At 36.0% G+C, this 21,048-nt stretch overlaps 1 protein-coding gene across 1 annotated transcript; it reads right to left on the bottom strand.

The window, feature by feature from the left end:
- Nucleotides 1-9: 9 nt before the first annotated feature.
- LOC127411493 (prepronociceptin-like) lies at nt 10-15,340 on the bottom strand. Its single transcript, XM_051647111.1, has 3 exons — nt 15,263-15,340; nt 8,837-8,976; nt 10-3,170 (listed from the first exon to the last, which is right to left on the bottom strand). The coding sequence occupies exons 2-3, from the start codon at nt 8,957-8,959 to the stop codon at nt 2,574-2,576; spliced, it is 720 nt and encodes a 239-aa protein (XP_051503071.1). The 5' UTR covers nt 8,960-8,976; nt 15,263-15,340; the 3' UTR covers nt 10-2,573.
- Nucleotides 15,341-21,048: the final 5,708 nt, after the last annotated feature.

The following is a 21,048-nucleotide window of genomic DNA, read 5'->3' on the forward strand; positions in this document are numbered from 1 at the left end:
AATATTTATTTTGAGGATGAACATAGTGCGAGATACATTTGGATGATTCGGAAAGACAATTAAAGTAGTTCGCTCAAAAATGAATCATTTTCTCACTCTCCTGGCATCCCAGATGTGTATGACTTTCTTTCTTCTGCAGAACACAAATTAAGATTTTAGAAGAATATTTCAGTTCTGTTGGTCCTCACAATGCAAGTGAATGGTGTCCAGAAATTTGAAGCTCCAAAAAGCACATAAAGTCAGCATAAAAGAAATTAATACGACTTCAGTGGTTAAATGTCTTCAGAAGCGATATAATAGGTGTGGGTGAGAAACAGCTCAATATTTACTTTTTTACAATAAATTCTCCTCCCTGCCCAGTAGGTGGCAATATGCACGAAGAATGCAAATCACCAAAAAAATAAAAGGAAAATGAAAGTGGAGATTTATAGTAAAAAAATACTTAAATATTGATTTCCACACCATCGCTTCTGAATATATGGATTACTTTTATGCAGCCTTTATCTGCTCATACACATCTGAGATGGCATGAGGGTTAATAAATTATGAGAGATTTTTTTATTTTTGGATGAACTGTTCCTTTTTTTTAAATTGCATTCATCATAATTGCTTTCAATAAACACTGCATTTGTTTAAGAAATAAAGAAATAAAACAAGGTGTTTATGTGAAAATTTTGTGTTGCTTTAGATAAATTATTGACAGTAGTATGAACAAAATACTTCAGGAGACAATCATTTGCTGCATGACAAGCCACAGAAAATAGTAAACTATTTTATTGACATAGTTCAGTGTTGCCATATACAGTTCATTTAGTGAATATGATTTTGATCATTGGAATAAAGGGTAAAGCATGACTCTGCAATGTTTGCATAAATACATTATTTCATGTGCACAAATACAAACTCTGTGTGCATGTGTGCCAGAATTTATGTTTGTACAGGCATATTACAGTGATAAGACATTGTTGGAATTGTTTATGTGAAATCTGGCTTTATGTATTTAGGGGGTAATAGTAAACATGGATTAGCTTTCCTTAATCTGTCCATGAATTTTATGTTTTCATAATGGGAATTTTCTTTGACCAGTAGGTGGCAGTGTTGTGTAGAGGAGATGAATTTGGACCTACTGTTGGTGAGGAGCACAAATGGTCTTTATACAATGTATGATCAAATATAAAGGAAATTAGTACAATACCAGTATTATCTAATGTCATCTATAGGTGTCTGAATATTTTTTAGAAAGAAATGAATCTCACTGGGACATATTCCTTTTTTTCCCCTAAGCTTTAAATGAATGTTCCGGGTTCAGTACAAGTTAAGCTGAAATGACAGCATTTGTGGTATTATGTTAATAATTTCAATTCGTACCTCTTGTATTTGGAAAAAGCATAGAATCACAGTTACAGTAAGACACTTCCTTTGTAAATTAATGGAAACATTAAAATCAGAGCCAGTTATCAGATGCAATTTTTGGGGGGCATTTTGATATTTAGGGTGGGCAAATAGTCAGGGGGTTCAGTTAAGCCCCTCCTTAAACCCGGTTTCAAAAGTGTTGCCACAACACGTAAACATTATACATGTTAACATGATTTTAGTGAGATAATTTCGCTCACTAACCTAGTCAGAGTACGTTTTATCCAATTTTACAACTTTGTGGCCATGAAGACACAGCTAATGCAGGTAAACCTAAAAAGGAGTAATTTTATCACACTAAAATCATGTTAATACATATAATGTTTACGTCTTGCGCCTATACTTTTGAAACAGTGTGTCGTATTTGAACATTTATGGACTGGCCGAATTCACTTCCATTGTAAGTGCTTTACTGTAACCAAGGGACGAGTTGAAATAATTTTTTGTTGTAATCAACATTATGCTATAAATGCTGTTGATTATGCCTTTAAGCTACTATCACTCATTGTAAGTCATGTTAATTTGAATTTAGAAGCTTTAGGTGAACTCAGATTTTAGCAGTCATCTTTCGGTGTGGCAGGAGTGTAACAAAACTGTTCGTGCAAGTAGAGTTTAGACACTGAACCGCATCATGCAAAAAGAAGCAAATGTTTTCAGTTACTGATGCCAGTGTAGAAATACACTATTTATCCATAATTAATTTATTCCGTGAGCCAAAGTGTCTGATAATAAGGGCCGTTACCAAAGATAAAGCAAGTAGTAGCTATTCAGCTGGCCATGTGATCTCAACATGGCAGCGCCCAGGGGATGACCCACCACATGTGAAATAAAACCTCTTTTATTAAGCTACTGATATGGAGTCTTCAACTCATTTGAGTCCAAAAGATTCCAATTTTGTATTTTATTTTTTTATTTATTTATTTTAAGTATTACACATTTGATTTCAAAACTTTTTTTAATGAGGGAACAGTTACTGAGTGCACCTTTAAGGATCTCTTAATGTACATCTTGTTTGTCATATAAGTTAATGCTAACCCTGTAGCATTATGGATTTTTTGTGCATGTGTGGATTTTGAGGAGAGGGGTGTACGATATCATTTGACTGAGCATAACAAATGGTGGTTCGCTGGGTATGTTTATTTGCCTTAAAAGTCCAAGCTTTATTCATTCTCTTGGGTGATATCAGCAGACATACTATTAAACTTGCTAGCTCGAGTGCTCATCCCCATGTACTGCTTAAGAAACTCACTAAAACGTTTCTGGTTGTTCCACTTGCGGGCAGATTTGCGGACTCCTATGAATCCCCCATACCTCTTCTGCAAAGACCTGCCAGGATCCATAAATTTCCTGTAGCCATACTTGTTTTTGAGGAAGCCTCCAAAGCGTTTGATGAGGTGGATAGCAGCCTCTCCCTCATCGCCCTCCATCTCGCTGTCTCCATTTTGCTCATCCTCAGATTCTTGCTTGGACTGAACTTGTAGGAACTTGTAATTTTTACTGAGCTGCATATTTTGGTCTTGGTCCTGATCTTCTGCACCCGCAGCACGTGTTACATGGTTGAATCTCTGGAGGGTTTCAGAATAGTGAGAATCGTTCTCATCCAGAGGCAGAAAGGTGTCTGCATCTTCATCTTCCCTTTTCAGCATGGTGCCCCCTATTGGAAAGGAGGCTTTTGGTTCCTGTTCCACAATGGTCCTGTGACACAGCTCCCAGCTGTCATCTGGAGAAAGTTTACCATGACACTCCACCAGACACATCTGAATTCAGACAAACACACACACACATTACTCTGAGTTTTAATAAACCTATAGGCAGAAACATAAAGGCATGTAGAAAATCTCGTCTGTTCAAGTAAGTTCTTGATTTATTAGTGACAGAGGCTGCAATGTAAAGCTGTAGTGAATTCGGCAACAGTAAGTCAAAAGTTCTTCAGCTAAACTCGGTCTGTGCTTATCGAAATTGGAACCACTGGCCCCAGTGGCCGAAGCAGGAAGTGTTTTCGAACGTATGAGCCACGTGAGCTCCAGTTTCTGGGTGAAATGTCCACATAATGCCACTAAAAGCGAATTATTAAAGTGAGTTGTTTTTAGTTGTATATGATGTAATACAGTGAAGAAGAAAGCATATTTCATTAACTCTATGCTAAAAACCCAAACCTCAACCCTAAGTCTAACCATTATTGGAGTAAAAATTTAATTTTGGAAGGAAAATGCAGCCGCCGAATTGTTAACGTGTTTATGTCCTGGTTTCAACACGGGATAAGAACCCGTGTTTTTGAGGCTGCAGTTGTGTCACAGGAAAAGGTAAACACAATTAAATTGATGCAAAAATGTCTCATGGGAGATTGTGCTTGTAAGGAACTCTGCAGAATGGGGTCGATGCCTGGGCGGCTCCAGGCCTGGGCTACCAGGCTTAAGCCGCGAATGTTTTCTGTAAAGCTCTGAATATTTTGATCATCTTTTTGTTGTGACGTCAGAAATACCAGTGTATCAAGTTGATATGATAACATATTACATTTTATTATTTTAACATTACATTTTTAAGTCAGGGTAATATACATAAATTAATGATTGCTGTCTTTCTACAGTATTGATAACACCAAATACAGACTCAGTTCAGTACCCACTCACTGTCTTATCTTTCCAGCTCTCATGTAGCCTTTGTGTGTGCATGCAAGAAGAGAGCTCGTGGCATGCAATTGAGGCTGTGTCTTGGAAACTGTGTTTAGTTGGTCCATCCAGATGCAGTAGGTACCAAATATTTAGATATATAACCCTGAACACGAGGAGTAATATATACAGATGTACTTGAGGAATTTGCTAACTTTAAAGTCACAAGCCAGGACATTCGCGTTTTTAGCTAAAATCTTTATTAAGATACGATGCAATAAACCCAGCAAAATTTTCATCTCTAGTACCTATTTACAACCTGCTTTCTTGTAAATTAACTTAAGCACCCAAACGAATCAATAAAACTGTATACAGCCGTACACAATGGCTGCGTCCAAAACCAGGAAAATGCTGCCTCCGGAGGCTGTATACGGAAGGAGGAAGGGACCAAGGCATGTCCGAATCCAATGTTCATGTCACATCCTGTCTACTGAGATACCTTAATCTGATCGATTTTTGAAGGCAGCATATGGGGCTTTTCCACTGCACGGTACAGCTCAACTCGACTCGACTCTGCTCGCTTTTTGGGGGTGCTCCACTGTGGATAGTATCTGGTACCTGATACTTTTTTTAGTACCACCTCGGTCGAGGTTCCAAGCGAGCTGAGGCGATACTAAATGTGACGTCAAAACCCTGCAGATCACTGATTGATCAGAGAGAATCGTCACTACCAGCATCACTGGATTTGCGACACGGGACATCAACCCGCTAGTTTTAAAGTTAGCAACAGCGACAGCAATATCACTTGTTCATGCGATTTTCGAATCGTAAAAAGAAATGGCTGTGCGCAAAACCACGCCATGGTCAATAAAAGAGGTTCAGACGTTGCTTTTGTTAGCGACGAACGAAACGACGTGAAACAAAAAAGTATTTCAGGAAGTGTCTCAGCTGTTGGCCGCACACGGCTACCACCGGACCTACCAACAGTGTAAGGAAAAGTTAATAAAACTTAAAAGTGACTACAGAACCATCAAGGACCACAACAGCAGGAGTGGTACAAACAGAAGAAAGTGAAAGTGGTTCGACCAAATGGACACTATGACAACAGACCGGTGAGCAGTGGGAGGGAGAGTGCCCTGGACTCGGCATTGTTGGAGTCCACGATGGAGGATGGTATGTTTTGTTACGTTAACTCTATATTCTGCTTGAAACTTTTTCTTGCTTCACTTTATTTAGATGACCAGCTACTGGAAAGCTTGCTTCTAAAACAACCAGATCAATTTAACTGTTACCCTTGTGTAAAATCACCATGCAACAACTGCTTTATACAGCACAATGAGCTAGTAGCTAACAGCTAGCGGTCTTGTTATTGTTTATGGTCAGTAATGTTTGTGTCGCGTTTAAGATGATGTCACGGCAGTAGAGGTGGCGCAACTATGACAATCAACCTATAATCCCACCCAGGTTGAGGCGGCACTAAACTGCAGTGGAAAAGCAAGCTCAGAAAAGTAAAGCGAGCAGAGTCGAGTTGAGTCGAACCGAAATGTGCAGTGGAAAAGTGCCAATAGATGTATCCTTCGCTGCCTATGAAATCCCACAATCCTGTGTGTGCGGATCCACAGCGGTTGAGCTAAAAAAATATGGCGGCCGAAGAGGCAGTTGATAGCCAATTTGTGTATAAATGTATGTTTTATTCACTTTTTCTAACTTTTGATTCCATTTCTAGTGAGAAAGTAGTATTGTAGTTATTAAATATACACTTGGTTATTGCCAAAACTCTCCTGATTTTGTTCTAGATTATTAGACCATTCAGTGCAACCGAACCACAATGAAGCAGACGCGTTACCTTTAATGGACACCAGATGGCAATAATCAGTTGCTGGTATCCTAGCAACGATGTGTTATGCTGCCTCAGGAGCCTGTCCGAAACCAGTTTTTGGAGGTACCTTCGTACACAACGCTGTCTGTTGAGTCATTGACTGATAGGGCAGTGAGGCAACAATACAGCTACATTTGGTTTTTGATGCAGCCAATCTGTGTCAAAATACGGAAAGCCAAAAGGGACAATTGTTTTTTTAATTTTTTTATTTTTTTTATTGCGATTTAAAGTATAGGTGTTAAAAGCATGCAATTTCTGATCTTTGAGCATATCTAAAGCTGAGACAAAAGTTAGTGAGTCTTTTTTAGTTTAATATAGATGATACCTCATAGATGTATTAAAATTTTTATTATAAAGTGTATTGTATTCTGATATTTCATCAAAATATGACCCCATATGCACAGAGGTCTGGGCTAAGCCCCGAATGTCCACTTACCCTAGCACCGCCCCTGTTTGGGAACTAGAACATTTGGTAGCAACATATCGACTTCCTGTGTGATCATGTTGGAAATTAACAAAATAACTAACAACTAAAAAAAAAATTCAATACAGATTCTACTGCTTCATCATACAAGAGTATTTTAGGCTGAGTCCTGCTTCCAAACAGTTCAGAAAACAGATGGAAATCACGATAGTTCATTTTCTTATCACAATGTGACAATTAAAACTTCAGTTTGAGTGGATTTTTCCATTTTAGCTCATTTTATTCCTTTCTCTAATTGAAATGTTTCAGACAAAACATGTTTTATTGGGAATATTATTTGATTTAATTTTATAGTCAGATTTATTTTTTTATTTTGGCCGTAATCACTTTCCATCCTGTTAGGCTTTTGTATGATGCCTTTAACTAAATCTAGTTCCTTAATGACATCAGTCTACAGGAAGTGACATCATTTTTGGGAAGAAAACAACAGACCAAACATAAATAAGTATTAGCAATGGATTTTATGAATTCTATAACTGTCTGGTTAGGTTCAGCCACCAAATCAGACAGTCAGGACTGCTGAGAGGATTACTGGTGCCCCCTTGCCCACCCTCCAAGACCTGTACCCCCTGCCCACCCTCCAAAGTGAGGAAACGTGCAGGTAGAATCGCACTGGACCCCACACATCCTGCCCACTCCCTTTTTGAACTGTTGCCCTCTGGCCGGCGCTACAGAGCACTCAGTGCCAGAACAACCAGGCACAAGAACAGTTTTTACCCTCAGGCCATTTTCTGCGTGAACAATTAAACTACCTTCAGGACTCCTATGGTGCAATAATGTATAAATATGTCATGTACATATGTAAATTCACTCATATTTAATTCAATAACTGTACATACACCTACCTTGCACATACATTACCACTTGCACATGTACATACGTCATTCTATGTCATATGTCCTATTTATTTGTATGTCTATTTATACTCTTACCTTGTTTTATATTCTGTGTCTCACTATAATGTTCTGTGTGCACTTGCTTATTTCTCCTATCACCAAAATAAATTCCTTGTGTATGTGAGCACACTTGGCAATAAAGCAATTCTGATTCTGAAATCTGTATGGTTAACAGGATGGAAATAAAGAGCTAAAGTTAGCCATTGCTGAGTGCGGGATTGAAAGTTACCTTAAATAAGGGTCTTAATTTTAGGTTCATTTAGATATTTTAGATATCATGCCATTGTGCGGTAATCAAGTTAGACTGAACAAAGTTTAAGTGCCTGAACTTGACCAAAGAAGATTTCTGAAGGTCTGGTATAGGCTACCCCTTTTATAGAAATAGACCTCTTTAATTACAACACAAGCATATTCAAGTCACAGATTTTAAAAGGTACTGCATAACAGAAATGACCCTCATTAGAAATTAAAAGTAGCAATGGGGAACAAAATTCACAACCTCAAAATTGCACATTAAAATGGGAAGAGTGTAAAGTTAACTTAGTTTCTGTAATCCAGTGGAATCAATTAACCGATGTAAATTAAAAGTCACGTTTTGGGGGAATTTATTTAATCACCAGGAAGAGGAAGTTGATACAGAATTAACAGTGAAAATTATCTATACTATCTGGTCATTCGTGCTGAAATATATATATATATATATATATATATATATATATATATATATATATATATATATATATATATATATATATATATATTTTAAAAAACACCCCAGGGGAACCCACTTAACGCTACAGAGGGCAACTGTGTTTCATCAATTTCCGCAAGCAGCCTTGCAAGATGATGTTTTTGTGTTTCTACTTAATTACACAACAAGATAACTGAATCACCCCAGCTGTTTTGAGTCAAAGGGCCATCTTTAACCAAATTAGCACTTCTGCCCCCTCAAAAGCATCTTATTGACATGAATCACAGAGGGTACTGCCTCCGCTCCTCTGAGCCGTAATCAGCTACAATACAAAACCACATTCCACTATTATGATCATTGTCTTGCAAGATCTGTGCATGTTAACTTAGAGGTTGCTTTTTCATAGCTGAGGAGACTATCAGCTTTATCTCAGATGTTTCTCCTAAAATCCATTAGCTGATATAATAATAGAAAAAATGACGCAATTGTTGATATACAGTAAGAGTATAGGGCTTTAAAATGAATGTAGATTCGGGAGTATTGGCAAATCCAAGCACTGTTTGGCATTGACAACAAATAAAAAAAATTTCTGAAACTCTTGACAAGACAATCTGACATTGCATCAGTGGCTTAACCAATGGTGTGAATGTTGGGGTGGGACTAACTGTTTGTCCAACCAATGGAACTGTTTTTTAAATAGTCATTATTTTTGCAATTCCGTTTGGTGCTGCTAGTGGTTCAGAAATCACATTCATCACTTTAACTAAAGTCTCCATTTAATCTTATAGCTGTTTTGGAGAAACAATTGAGAAATTAAAGAGATCTCATTCTCCTTTCCTACAGGAATTTACTCCAAGGAATTACCAAATTGCTGAAGGCATATTCTTTAGGCAGTTGTTGGCTGCAGAACAGGCAATCTTCCTGGCAGTCACACCACGTTGGGTTACACAGTCCAAGCAACAGTAGCATCCACAGTGGGGTCTTCATCACGGCTGAAGTGCAGTCTACAGAGAGTGTATAGACAAGAGAAGATGGTGAGTAAATCCCATCATAGTGAATATATGTGTAGTTCACCATAATCTTGCATGGCATGATGCTGGATTAAGTCAGTAAAATACACACATATCTTCAACTTTAACAAACCATTGTGCTCTTTGAATGCATCTAACATAGACTAAGCATCTGCAAGTACCTCATTAGCAAAACTCATCATCTGTAGTAACTGAAGCTAGAATTAGTGCCTGTGGCATAATGAGAGTAGAATGAAGATGAGGAGGAGGATTTGAGCCACTGTGATGCTCACTGGTTAGTCATCACATTAGTCCAAACTACAGCCAAGACTAAAAAGCTTCAGCACAAAAAGGATAGAAAGATTTTAAGAATAATAAACGTATTTTGCTATTTCCTTGTCAAACAAATAAAGCACAGATGAGAATGAATGTTTCCAGCTTTGACGATGCACCTGACATGCTGACTGCCGAACCATCAGTTGTTTTAGTTGGTTCAAAAGCAACTTCAAGAAAAATCAATTTCACTTGCATTACACTTGAATTTAAGTTGTCAACAGGTAAAAGAAGTAAAGGGTGTAAGTCACGCAGAATCGATTGCTACCGCTCAAGCTAGTTTTATTGAATTTAGTGACAGTACAAGCAACAAAAAGGGAAAGACATATAATTATAAGAGCATGAGTAAATTACAACTTACGGCGGAGAGAGAGGACTGGATATTGATTTTAGCCAACCCCTTCAGTTTATCTAGTTTTTTATTTCTCTCAGTAACTACAAGATGTTGAATCTAAATGGATGGATGGTAAATTGCAGCATTGCTTGGAGGTGATATTTTTTTAAGAGAAGATGGATGGAAAAGATAATTTTCCCCATGTCCTATATCTTTTTAGAGGGTTTACTGTCTTAGCCGTAAGTATTTTGATTTAGTTGAACATTTTTTCTCGTTTGCCATTGTCTTTCTCCTTTGCATTACATTCCAAGTTTCTTGCACAGTTTAAGGGCCTCAGAAATTCTTAATTTCTCTGCAATTCATACATAATCATGCATGTGGGATGCAGAGCTGGCCAGGCCTTCGATATTTAATTAACTAACTCAATTAAGTAATGAAAAAGAGCTAACCAAGATAGACACATGATTTAACTCTTGGCCTTTGGAATTATCTTATATGCCCAATGGAAAACAGTCTTTCATTAAGAAGGTGGGTGGAAAATCGAACTGTGCTGTTACAATTTTACAATAAGAAAGATTTTCAGTTTGAAAAAGAAATAGTGGCATACAAGATTGTCAGACTAAGTGCTCTTTTTTTCTTACAAAAATATTTCAAGGATCATTTTAGCTCATATGTTTTCATGTGCCATACTTAATAGGAATTCTCTGGGTTACATACAAGTAAAGTACTTAACAGCATCTGTCTTACCTCAGAAAAGTTATACCTTTGCACCCAAGACTTACATTCGTCCATTCAAGTGCATACCTGTAAACACATTTTTTGTCTTTTTTATTTTTTTATTTTTACAAACTGAGTTATAAGTCAGAAAAAAAAAAAAAAAAAAGAATTCTGTGGTAATTGACAATATGTGAGAGATTCTTTCCATAAAGCTTGTATTTAACGGCATATTTAAAACATCTTTAATTATGTCAGCTCATTTTCCATATTCTGATGATCTGAAAGGAGTGAAGACATAATAAACTGGTTTCTAAAGAGTACAAGTAGCTTTTTGCCATTGCTGCTCATAAATATCATGATGAGAAATGACAGACTTTGTCCAGTAAACAAACTGAGCATAAATAATTCCATGTTCTGCTTCATTTCCTATCTCCATCACCAGTCGCTATTCTCATGCAGATATTCTCCATCATTTCAGACGTGTTATCTCCTGAGATTTTGAGTGTGTGCCAAAAACACATGGCTAAAAACACAATGGCTCAATCAAACTCCAGAGGTAAATGGGGCTGATTATGCACAGCTCATTTCTCAATCAAACACGTCATAATCAATGCTAAATACCAGAGGGGGTTCTCAGTGGCAGAAATGGGCCGCTCACTGCTGGGTCTAATTAAACCAGAATTGTGCAAGTGCCGATGGGCAGCTTTGAAAAATGGCTGCAAGGGGTCTACAAGCTGATAAACGCATAATTATGATCACATATATAGTTTAAATTATGTATGACACAATATAGACATCATAAACACTGAGGAAAAATACAGGGCTGAACTACAGTATAAGGAGTTTTGGACCAGTTTATGGAACTGTCACTTGCCCTATTGGGCCAGTACTTTCAGTTTTGTGTTCTAGCAAATTGATGATCATGTACATGAGTTTGAATGTTATGCAAACTTAAACTTTTGGTTTTCTGTGATGTTTTAAACATTTTTGTTTTGCGAATTATGTTGAATTCTGATATGAATGTGCCAGCAAGGTAACATTATCTTGAGAAACTGCGAGAAATCACTTGTGATTGTCTCGAAAGTATCAGTTAGAAGGGGTTGAAAATGATTAAATCAATATTGTTTTGCACCTTATGCCGTCATTTTTATTAATAAATGTAAAATATTACTAGATTGTTAGATTTCCAGCTATTATTGCAAATTATAAGCATGATAATTTTATTTTTTTATTTTTTAAGAAAGCGATGTTTAATGATACATATAAATATATTTTTCTGACACATGAAAATATGTTGCTAAAAACAATATTTAGTATTATTTGATAAATATTACCAATTTGTTTTTTTTGTTTTTTTGTTTTTTTTGTTTTTTAAATAATCTTATCCAAATTGTTGAGCACTGGAATATGAAGACCATGATTGGCTGGCAATTGGGAAAGAGTGTATACAATGCTTACAAATGCACCTGTTTTGGATAAGTGATGTAGATTTCCTTCAAGCAGAACACAATGGATCATTGTGAAAAAGTAGGAGAAATCAATGACCAATTTTATTGCTAAGTGCCTTAAGCATCCAGTACTTGATTTCTAAAAGTGCCATTATTATTATTTAATTTCTACAAACAAAGTGAACATCAATGAAATGACTAGTACCATGGAACAACACTGCCCAGAGGTGAAATGTATTACTCATAGGTTGCTCTTAGCTCAGGGGACTTAATGGTGGTTCTAAATTATGTTTCATTTAACTATCAATTTTGTCTCTGATGTTTCTCCTAAATTTCCATTAAGTATATGCATATTCAAAGGACACAATTTGTGTTTTTCTTGGGAATCAAACCCATGACCTTTGTTATTACTGGTATCACATGCTACCAGTTGAGCTATTAGAACTCTGGAGTTGATGTTCTTCCTCTGAAACATATTATTCTGGTAAATCTATGCAAAAATGTGTAGCATTGTTGAGATCTCTTCTGAAACCATGACCTAACATCAGTGACAAATTAACAGAGAGATTTGGCACAACTTTGTTTATAGAGGTAGACAGACAGACAGCTAAGATTAAAGGAAAAGTGGGGAACACTATAGTGCGTCAGACTGTATGTCACCTGTATGTCTCAGCAGGGCCGCTACATAAGTGCAACCTATGAAGGTCAAACATTCGTTCAATCACACACACAAACTCACAAGCAGATACTCTATATGCAAGCACAAACTAAAAGCCAAATTGCCCCAATTAGGCTCTCAACAACTGCAACTATTTTAAAGCATTATCTTTTATAAGGAATAATTAGTGACAGAGACAGCAGGATTTACCACACTTAAACACAGCAGCAAAAATGAGATTTGCATTGACACTGACATAAAGATAGATTATCTAATCAAAGAGCTTAAAGCTGTTTTCATGCCTGTGATTCGAAAGTAATTGTTTCATTTACAATGCTGATTCCACTTCTTAAAGTGAAGTTAAGAGCAAAAACTTCTTGATAAAATATCCTAACGCAGTTCAACTCATCTGCGCAGTGCAGTCTTTCAGACCAATGCAATGTCTTTACTTACAAACCTTCTAGATTAACAATGAATTTCCTAATCCAATCAAAATACATGTTAGTCCAGTAACTTTAAAATACATGGAAATGTTTTAAAGGTCTGGGGAACATTGGAGTAAACAGGGATTATAGATGAACATGTCAAACAAACACTTTGTAATGCAATTTTAATGTTTTTGTGATATTGCTCATTATTAATTTACGTTATTGGTCAAATGAGACTTTGAACTCTTATAACAGAATTTAACACCTGTATTTTTTATTCTACTACTCATAGGAATGACACTGCAGTACGACACTGCACATCCACATTCACATAAAGCTTTCCTTTTCTGCAGTCTGCATCTTGTGTCCTTCTCATTTGCTGTTTGAATATGCTGACCACTGTGCCTTTAACAAATAAACACAAACAGACACACAAAAAAAGAAAAAGAACACCAACAAAAAAGAAATGTAGAATATTGGCTAATCCTGTTGCGTATATGTGTTATTTAGGTAACACTTAGATAACACTATCAATTTTGTAAATTTACTGTATGTTCCTCTGCGCTTTTCAAGCATTGTTATATGTATTGGATCACTTGATCTGGTTCAAGAATATTGTCAAGCTGTGTTATCATTTTCATAACTATACCCAGTCATTTATTATGATTATGCTTATTTCCGTATTTTTGGCATCAAGATACTTTAATATCCACCAGGAAGTACAGCTAATCAAGAATCAATTTCACAGTTTCTAAAATTGTGCCATAAGTTTGGGATAAGCAGTTGATGTATCTGCCTCGGGGCATTCTGAGAAATAATCTGGCTATTTTTGAATTCTGAAAATATCTTCGCAACATTTTTTCTCAACTAATTTTGTGCCATGCTTTTGAAAATCATATTATTTATTATTACATTATTAATCATCAAGTGGATTTGTCTTTGCATAGGTCTTATCTTATGGTTACTTTATTACTTAAACACTAATAGAAACATATCACACCTCTCTGTAAGTACAACATACAACATTAGTCATTTATATAGAAGGTATCAGTAGCACACAGCCTGTTACATGTTTGAATGTCAGTCTGCCTTGTATTTAAATAAAAAGGATACATCTTATAAAGTTGTGAAGCTAATGTGCATCAGTCTTTTCTTTTGTAGATTTACAGTTACTCTTATTTATTCCCTTTAATTTATGACCATAGCCATGATCCTGTTGTGCTCAGGTAAAACTAACCTTTAAGTGACACTATGTGAATAAAAACAAGTTGGATATGGAAATTATCCAGCACAGTGGAAAATCAGAAAGTTCCATTTTGCATTATCCAGTGCAGAATGAAGTCCCATGCATTTCTTCAAAGGCTAATTCATTACGACCCTCCCTGTGAAATCATATCTTTTGCTCTTTAGTTTTAAACCTGAGCACTAAATCCAAACTAACTCTTGCAGATAAGCAATTTATAAGCACTATAGCCACAGAGAGCAGAAAATTGTGTGGTAATGGCCCATGAACAGATAAGAGCTGGGCATTTTGTGCTCCAAAAGTCAGCTCATTTTTAGAAACATTAAAAAATACTGTCGATATTTCCTTACACGTTCCCAGCAGAAATTCAACTTAACAACCTACGGTACAGTAAATTTCTTCCTAAAGTGTATTGGGGTGTTTAGTCATCTGAATTATCATGCCCTTTGAAAAGATGCATTTATTTCAGTATGTATCATTCGATGACACAATTATGAAAGCAAAGTGAAACATATGCCCCATTATTCACGCAAATAGGTTTCAGAGATCGTAAACAGCTTAACCTGTAAACATCCTTATCTGACACATCTCATATGATACCTTATGTCTGGGTAAAAAAAAAGAAAAAAGAAAAAGTGGTTTAAAAAAGCAAAGCATGTCCTATCCCCATAGTTAACAACATAACTATGATTTTATCTGTTTTCCTTGAAAAGTATTAAGTAGTCATTAATAGATATTTTGCATAAAGCATTTTGCTTATATTTTCCCTAAACTTCTGAAATGTAATTGTAATTACCTTCTCTTTTTTTTTCTTTTTTTTTTACAAAGAAGACAAATTTTACAAATTTAAGTCTATTGCACACTCTACATTTTTATTCATGCATTTGGCAGGTGCTTTTACCCAAATGTATGCTTTTTTTGTCCATGCATTCCCTGGGAATCAAACCCACAAACTTGTCGTTCCAGTTGCACTATCCTTTCCCAGTTAACACCAAAACCTTAGTCTAAATAATCAGCAATCAGACTCTTACAAACTGGGCTGAGTAAATTTATGTAAAATAAATTTGCAGCGTTCAGCCCCCCTACATCCCCCCCACTCCCCCGCCCCCTTTAGCCTACCTGTGCTATGTGGGGGTCAGGCACCTGTCCTGAGCAGATCTGCTGAAACTAAAGGCAGTTATATTCTCCTTTCGTCTGCTTGTGTTTGTTTCCAATGAGGATGCTGTTGCTCAGTCTTATAGAGACACACCCCCTCCCTGTGGTCCAACCCCTAACCCCCCTTTTTACAAGTGAGACAGAGAGAAAGAGAGAGAGGACACAGGAAAGACTCTCTTACGTATAGAGATGGGTGGACACACCTCGATGTGTCAACATGGACGTCAAGACTATCTTCTACGTCAAGGATTGCACGCTCTCAGAACGAACTAGAAAATTAAAAATACTGGCAAAACAGTTTTCAAAAATGTGCACACACTCATAATACAGTGTGTCCTCTGTCCATTCATCCTCTATTCTCCTCTAAAGAATCGATGATGCTTTGAAAACAATAAGCAAAAGGCTTAACTATCGCCATTGTAATGAATTAACTTTAATCTCTGCACAGAAATTGCAAGTATAAAAGTTTAAATAATTGTTTAATTAAGAAATAAACACTTTTAACAATGATTTTAAACATAAACAATGGAAATTAACTCTGAAGACTTAATGAGAGTTCTCAATAATGTTTCATTTAAGTGTAAACTTTGTCTCAGATCCTTAGGAGAATTCAAACAAAATGAACAAATTAGACGATCATTGGCACATTAATAGTTAATAAAATGAATATGGATAACATAGCCGACATAATGTGATCTTGAAAGAATTTGTTGAGAAATGTTTAAATTCATATTGATTTGACATTTGATTGCAGACTTCTGTGTCTTACAGCACAGTTTTAGAGTCATTGTTGAGATATCCTCTGAAACACTAGAGGAGACAGATGTGAGATTACTGGGGTCTTTGTCTTTGGAGAAATATCTGAGAAGCATGGAAACTTCAAAGTCTCAATTTAATCCCATTTCTCTAGAAGGAACAATTGGCATGAAGAGATCTCATTTATGCTTTTACTTTCCTATGGGGAACCCTGTGGACAAAATCCAATTCTTGAGATTGGCATGTGTATGAAGTAAAATGTTCATCTGGAACAAATGTTGTATGTCAGCAGATTATGCAATCTGATTTACAGTATGTTTTAATAGTCTAAATAGATTGTAATATAGTCTTGTGTCTGATTGCTTTCAAGCTTCCAGGCTAGTGAGTCACTGTTCAATGCAACAGCACAGTGATAGACAGGCAAATGATATAGCACTTAATTTGTGCATATGCATTCTCTAAATTAAACACTGTCTGAGAACCAGGTTTCTATCAGGAAGACTCGCAGGCTTGAGTGAAATTCAAGATGACATTTATTTGATGAATATAAAACAGAAAATGTAATGTCTCTCTTTGGCGTAAGCCCCATCTGGCAGTTCGAAGAAGTTGTACTCGGAACCGTCATATCCTGCCGGAGATAGGAGGCAGGGGAGAGGAGCCTACCCCCGTGCAGGACGGGCTCAACTGGTGGTGGTGGGGTGGTGGAGGTTGCTGTGTTAGCACACTGAAACAATGTGACAGATTGTGAGCAGATTTATAAAGCAATGGCTTACATGTGATTGGCTAGGAGTTACCTAGCTAATGGTGTGATGATGTACAGCTGCTAGTCTTCCTGCTAAAACTACGCTGCACTTACATTTCGAAGTAAGCCACAAGAAATCTCTTTACTAAACACTTTTCTCTCTTAAGGTGTGCTTTTTTTAATTAGTTGGTTATCAATAATCTGGCACAGTATGTCTATTTACCTAGCTAACATAATGTGTGTATTAGAACACATTTAAAACGTTGCATTTTGCTTGACTTGATAAGAAACAGGAATGACGTTTACATTTGTGAATAGAGTTCAGCAGGGAAAGCAATGGTTGAAAATATGAATTTAATCATAACACATCTTAATCCTTACAGATTAATACTTGATTCTGATTGGTCAATCACACTACTCTGCAGTCATATATATATATTTTTTAAACTGACTATTAATTATGACTGCATTATTGATCGTTGTACCTGGCAACCAATTTACCTACATAGTTCTGCTAGTTTTATGTATCCCATTTCACTCCGCAGTCTCTTCTAATAAAATCAATTGAATTTTCTCATTTAAAAAAAAAAATCAATATATCATGTCCATTTATTTATGTAATAAGCAGGATAATGTACTGTCAGGCGGTCATTATTGCAAAATAAATCCCTTGAGGATAATGCAAGACTGATCACCTTGTAAAGGTGTATTTTGCGATAATGACTGACCTACTGCACATCATCCCTTATACAGTATATAATCCTTTATACAGTATATATACCTTTCTAAAGTCTACATTGTAAATTAAAGCGTAATATTTATGTAGAAGTACATATGCCTAAAGAAATGCAGAGACAATTGCTTAATTAGTATGAACAATAATTTTACAGCATTTATTAATCTTGGTTAATTTCTAAAATGTTAATTTTTATGTATAGTTATAATGTTTTTTTTACATGAAAAGTTATATGTTATAGTAGTTATAGTATATGATAACATTAATAAACAATGATCAATAGTTTTTGATGAATAAACATTAACCAAGATTATTATGCTGTAAAAAAAAAATCATTGTTAGATAATCATACGTAATACATTTACTAATGTTAACAAATAGAATATTATTGTAAAGTGTTATCAAACCAAACTTTACTATGTAAAACATTGCCTGAACATGTTTTGAGAAATCTATCCTTGTTTAAGACGTCTTCAATAATGAGTGCTTACAGTCACACCAGTGAGGTGAGACATCTGCAGCACTCAGAACATGTCCAAAGATGAGTGTACTGTATATTTTACATTAAATATCCTGTAGATAAATACGCCTGACTGATAGCGAAAACTCCTTTTCATAGTCTCGCCGTGAATGGCAGTTTTAAAATAAAGCTATTTCATGGCGACAACACAAAATCCCAAATACAATGTAAGGACTTGAACGTGTTGAGATTGCTTTTCTAGCAGTGAGCAGCTTGTGAATTGAAACCCAGTCTTGTCTGGCAAGTCCAAAACTGCCAAATAAGAACAGGCCAGCACTCTGCTCACAGGTGAGGGGACCAGAAAATTGGCCCTCCCGGCTGTGGCCTCCACAGTTGCTTAAGCCAAATCTCATAACCAGAGTTTAAACAGTCATGAGTTTGTCCTTGGGTGGGTATATAGAGGACCTCTGATTATGGTGATGGTAAAAACAGCCTCTCACTGAGATGAGCATCTCATGATGTTAAGAAGGGCTTCTGGCCGTAATGATGTATCATTGTAGCTCTCAGCTGGGTGGCATGGAGGAAGACATCTGATAAGTGTGTTTCAGGATGAGTTGTGTTTGTTGATCTGGCTGTAGCATGTTAACATGTTGAGGTAATGGGGGCCAGTGAAGAGACTCATGCTGAGAGAGCAGAAAGCATTTTGTCCGATATTCTTATGGGATCAGCCCAAGGGTGAGTCTGTTATGGGCAGAAGTGCTGGTTTGCATCTGCCCTAGTAGCTGATTATTGTGTTAATGATTCAGGGTAACGTAACCTTCACAAAAATCTTAGCAGACATCCACCCTGAATAATGACACCAACGGTATACCAATTATGTGGTGAAACTCTTAAAAATAAGTATTTCTCTTTCACAACAAATGGTCAAATAGGTGCTTAACTTTCAAAAATGGCATAAAATTCACTTAAAACTATTCAATTTTGGAATCTTTTCAAGAGTTCTCTGCTGTTCTCTTTCCTTCCTGATATCATCAGCTTGATTGTACAGAAATTCTCAAGTTGTGTCAATGAAAATCAGTGGAACATCACAGATAAGATTGCATCACAACAGTGAATGCAATAAATCAAGGGTCACAAAAAAAAAAAAAAAAAAAACATCCCCAATTTCATTAAAACAAAGTAAAACAGAGATGTATCTTCGTGCAGTCAGTTTGATTAATAGAGCTGCAGAAACAGCAGCAGTAACAGCAACAGCTTTTGCAGTCTTAGGGGACTGGCCCTGTATGATTTTTTACACGATAACAGATAACATTATGTTTTTCTACTTCTGAGAAGAGATACTGTAAATCCTTGAAAAGGATTTTTTGTAAAATCAACATTTTAATGGGACATCACCAGGAAGTGCTAATGGAAATAAAGAAAAGTTTAACTGTCCCAAAACAGATGCACACAATGATATCTATATTAATTTCGCTCAATTTCCAGGAAAGCACTTGACCTACATGAGCACATGAACCAATCTCTTTAGCGCACTGTCTTCTTATTATAAAAAAAAACCAAAAAAAAAAAACCTCTCTCGTCCTCCTTGCTAGGGGTACTTCTCTAAACAATTTTTAAACTTGTGTTAATACTGCCTCCCTAGGATGATTCGCTTCTGTTGTTCTCTTCATTTAATTTGGATAAAAGCGTCTGCTAAATGAATAAATGTAAAATGTAAACAGCACTCAAATAGTCAAATAGACACTATTTTAGCAAACTTAGTTTGTTTTTCTGAATAACGATTTTAAATCACACATTTATCAGCGAATTCTCTTAAAAAATAAAAGGGAAAACGATTTTGTTTCCTTTGTTCAGTTCTTTTGTTCATTTATAGCAAATCATACCCACTTTTCCTTTGAGTCTACCAAATGCAAATAACATACTTCAAAAATAGACATAAACAAGTCCTCTCTAGCATCAGTTTCCTACGAATTATACATTTTTAGCCCAATCAGTTTTACCAAATGATGCTCAAGTACGTTTGAAGAACATGATCAAAAAGTGAAACTGTAAAATACTGTGTGACTGAAACATCTTGCAAAGGCATGTGTGTGATTGTATCGTTTTCAGATGATATCATTTGTGGAAAAAGACTTTGCTTTTGATTGTCTAGACCGGATATTTTTAGAATGCAATAACACAATGGAGCTATTAGAAAGTTCAAGACAGCTCTGATTTTCCCTTGTCATATCAATTTCTATCGCCAAGGGCAAACTGCAAAAGAGTAAAATGGTTTTGGAACAGTTGTCAATCAAAGAGCACAAGCTTCATGTTGAAATTTAATTGAAGTTGTGAGATATTTATGTATGTAAAGGGCATTTGCAACATCTTTATGAATCCAACAAATTAAAAACATGGTTCATCAATTAAGAAAACATTTTATTTATTATTTTTTCATAAGTTATTTGTTACTTAAAGTTGATGTGTTTCATTTTTTTCTGTTGAAGGTGCACTCAGTAACTTTTTTGCTTGTTTCATCTGGACCTACAGTTACACCTAGCGGTGTGGATTCAGCATCATTCAAAATCAGTAGTTTTCAGGCACAGATGCCATTGTACTCACAGTACTAAATGAATCATTTAATCCATAAGAGAAAGTATCCAATAACAGGGAGGCTTCTGAGATTAAACAAGTATTCGACTCATCATGTGATCATAATAAGGCAGCCCCCATGAGGGAGACCCTCTCCATTTAGAATAAAACAGCTTTTATAAAGTTACTGATGTGACTGGTGTCTTCATCTCATGTGAGTGCTCATGATTTTATACATATGTTTCAAAATGACCATTCTTTTCTTTAAGTAAAACTTTTTTAATGAGGAAAAAATTACTGAGTACACCTTTAAATGCTTTCTCCTAGCTAAATATGCAGAGTCTTATCTATCTATCTATCTATCTATCTATCTATCTATCTATCTATCTATCTATCTATCTATCTGTCTGTCTAACTGTCTGTCTGTCTGTCTGCCTGCCTGCCTGCCTGCCTGTCTTCACTGACAATTTGTTCTTCAACACTGG

Source organism: Myxocyprinus asiaticus, chromosome 20 (assembly GCF_019703515.2).
Source record: "Myxocyprinus asiaticus isolate MX2 ecotype Aquarium Trade chromosome 20, UBuf_Myxa_2, whole genome shotgun sequence".
Lineage (NCBI taxonomy): Eukaryota > Metazoa > Chordata > Actinopteri > Cypriniformes > Catostomidae > Myxocyprinus > Myxocyprinus asiaticus.

What these genes read in the sequence shown, in the direction of transcription:
- LOC127411493 (XM_051647111.1), bottom strand. Translation starts at nt 8,959, where the DNA reads ATGAAGACCCCACTGTGGATGCTACTGTTGCTTGGACTGTGTAACCCA. An exon ending in AATATGCCTTCAGCAATTTG is followed by an intron (nt 3,171 to 8,836) that starts GTAATTCCTTGG and finishes GTCTGAATTCAG; the next exon opens with ATGTGTCTGGTGGAGTGTCA.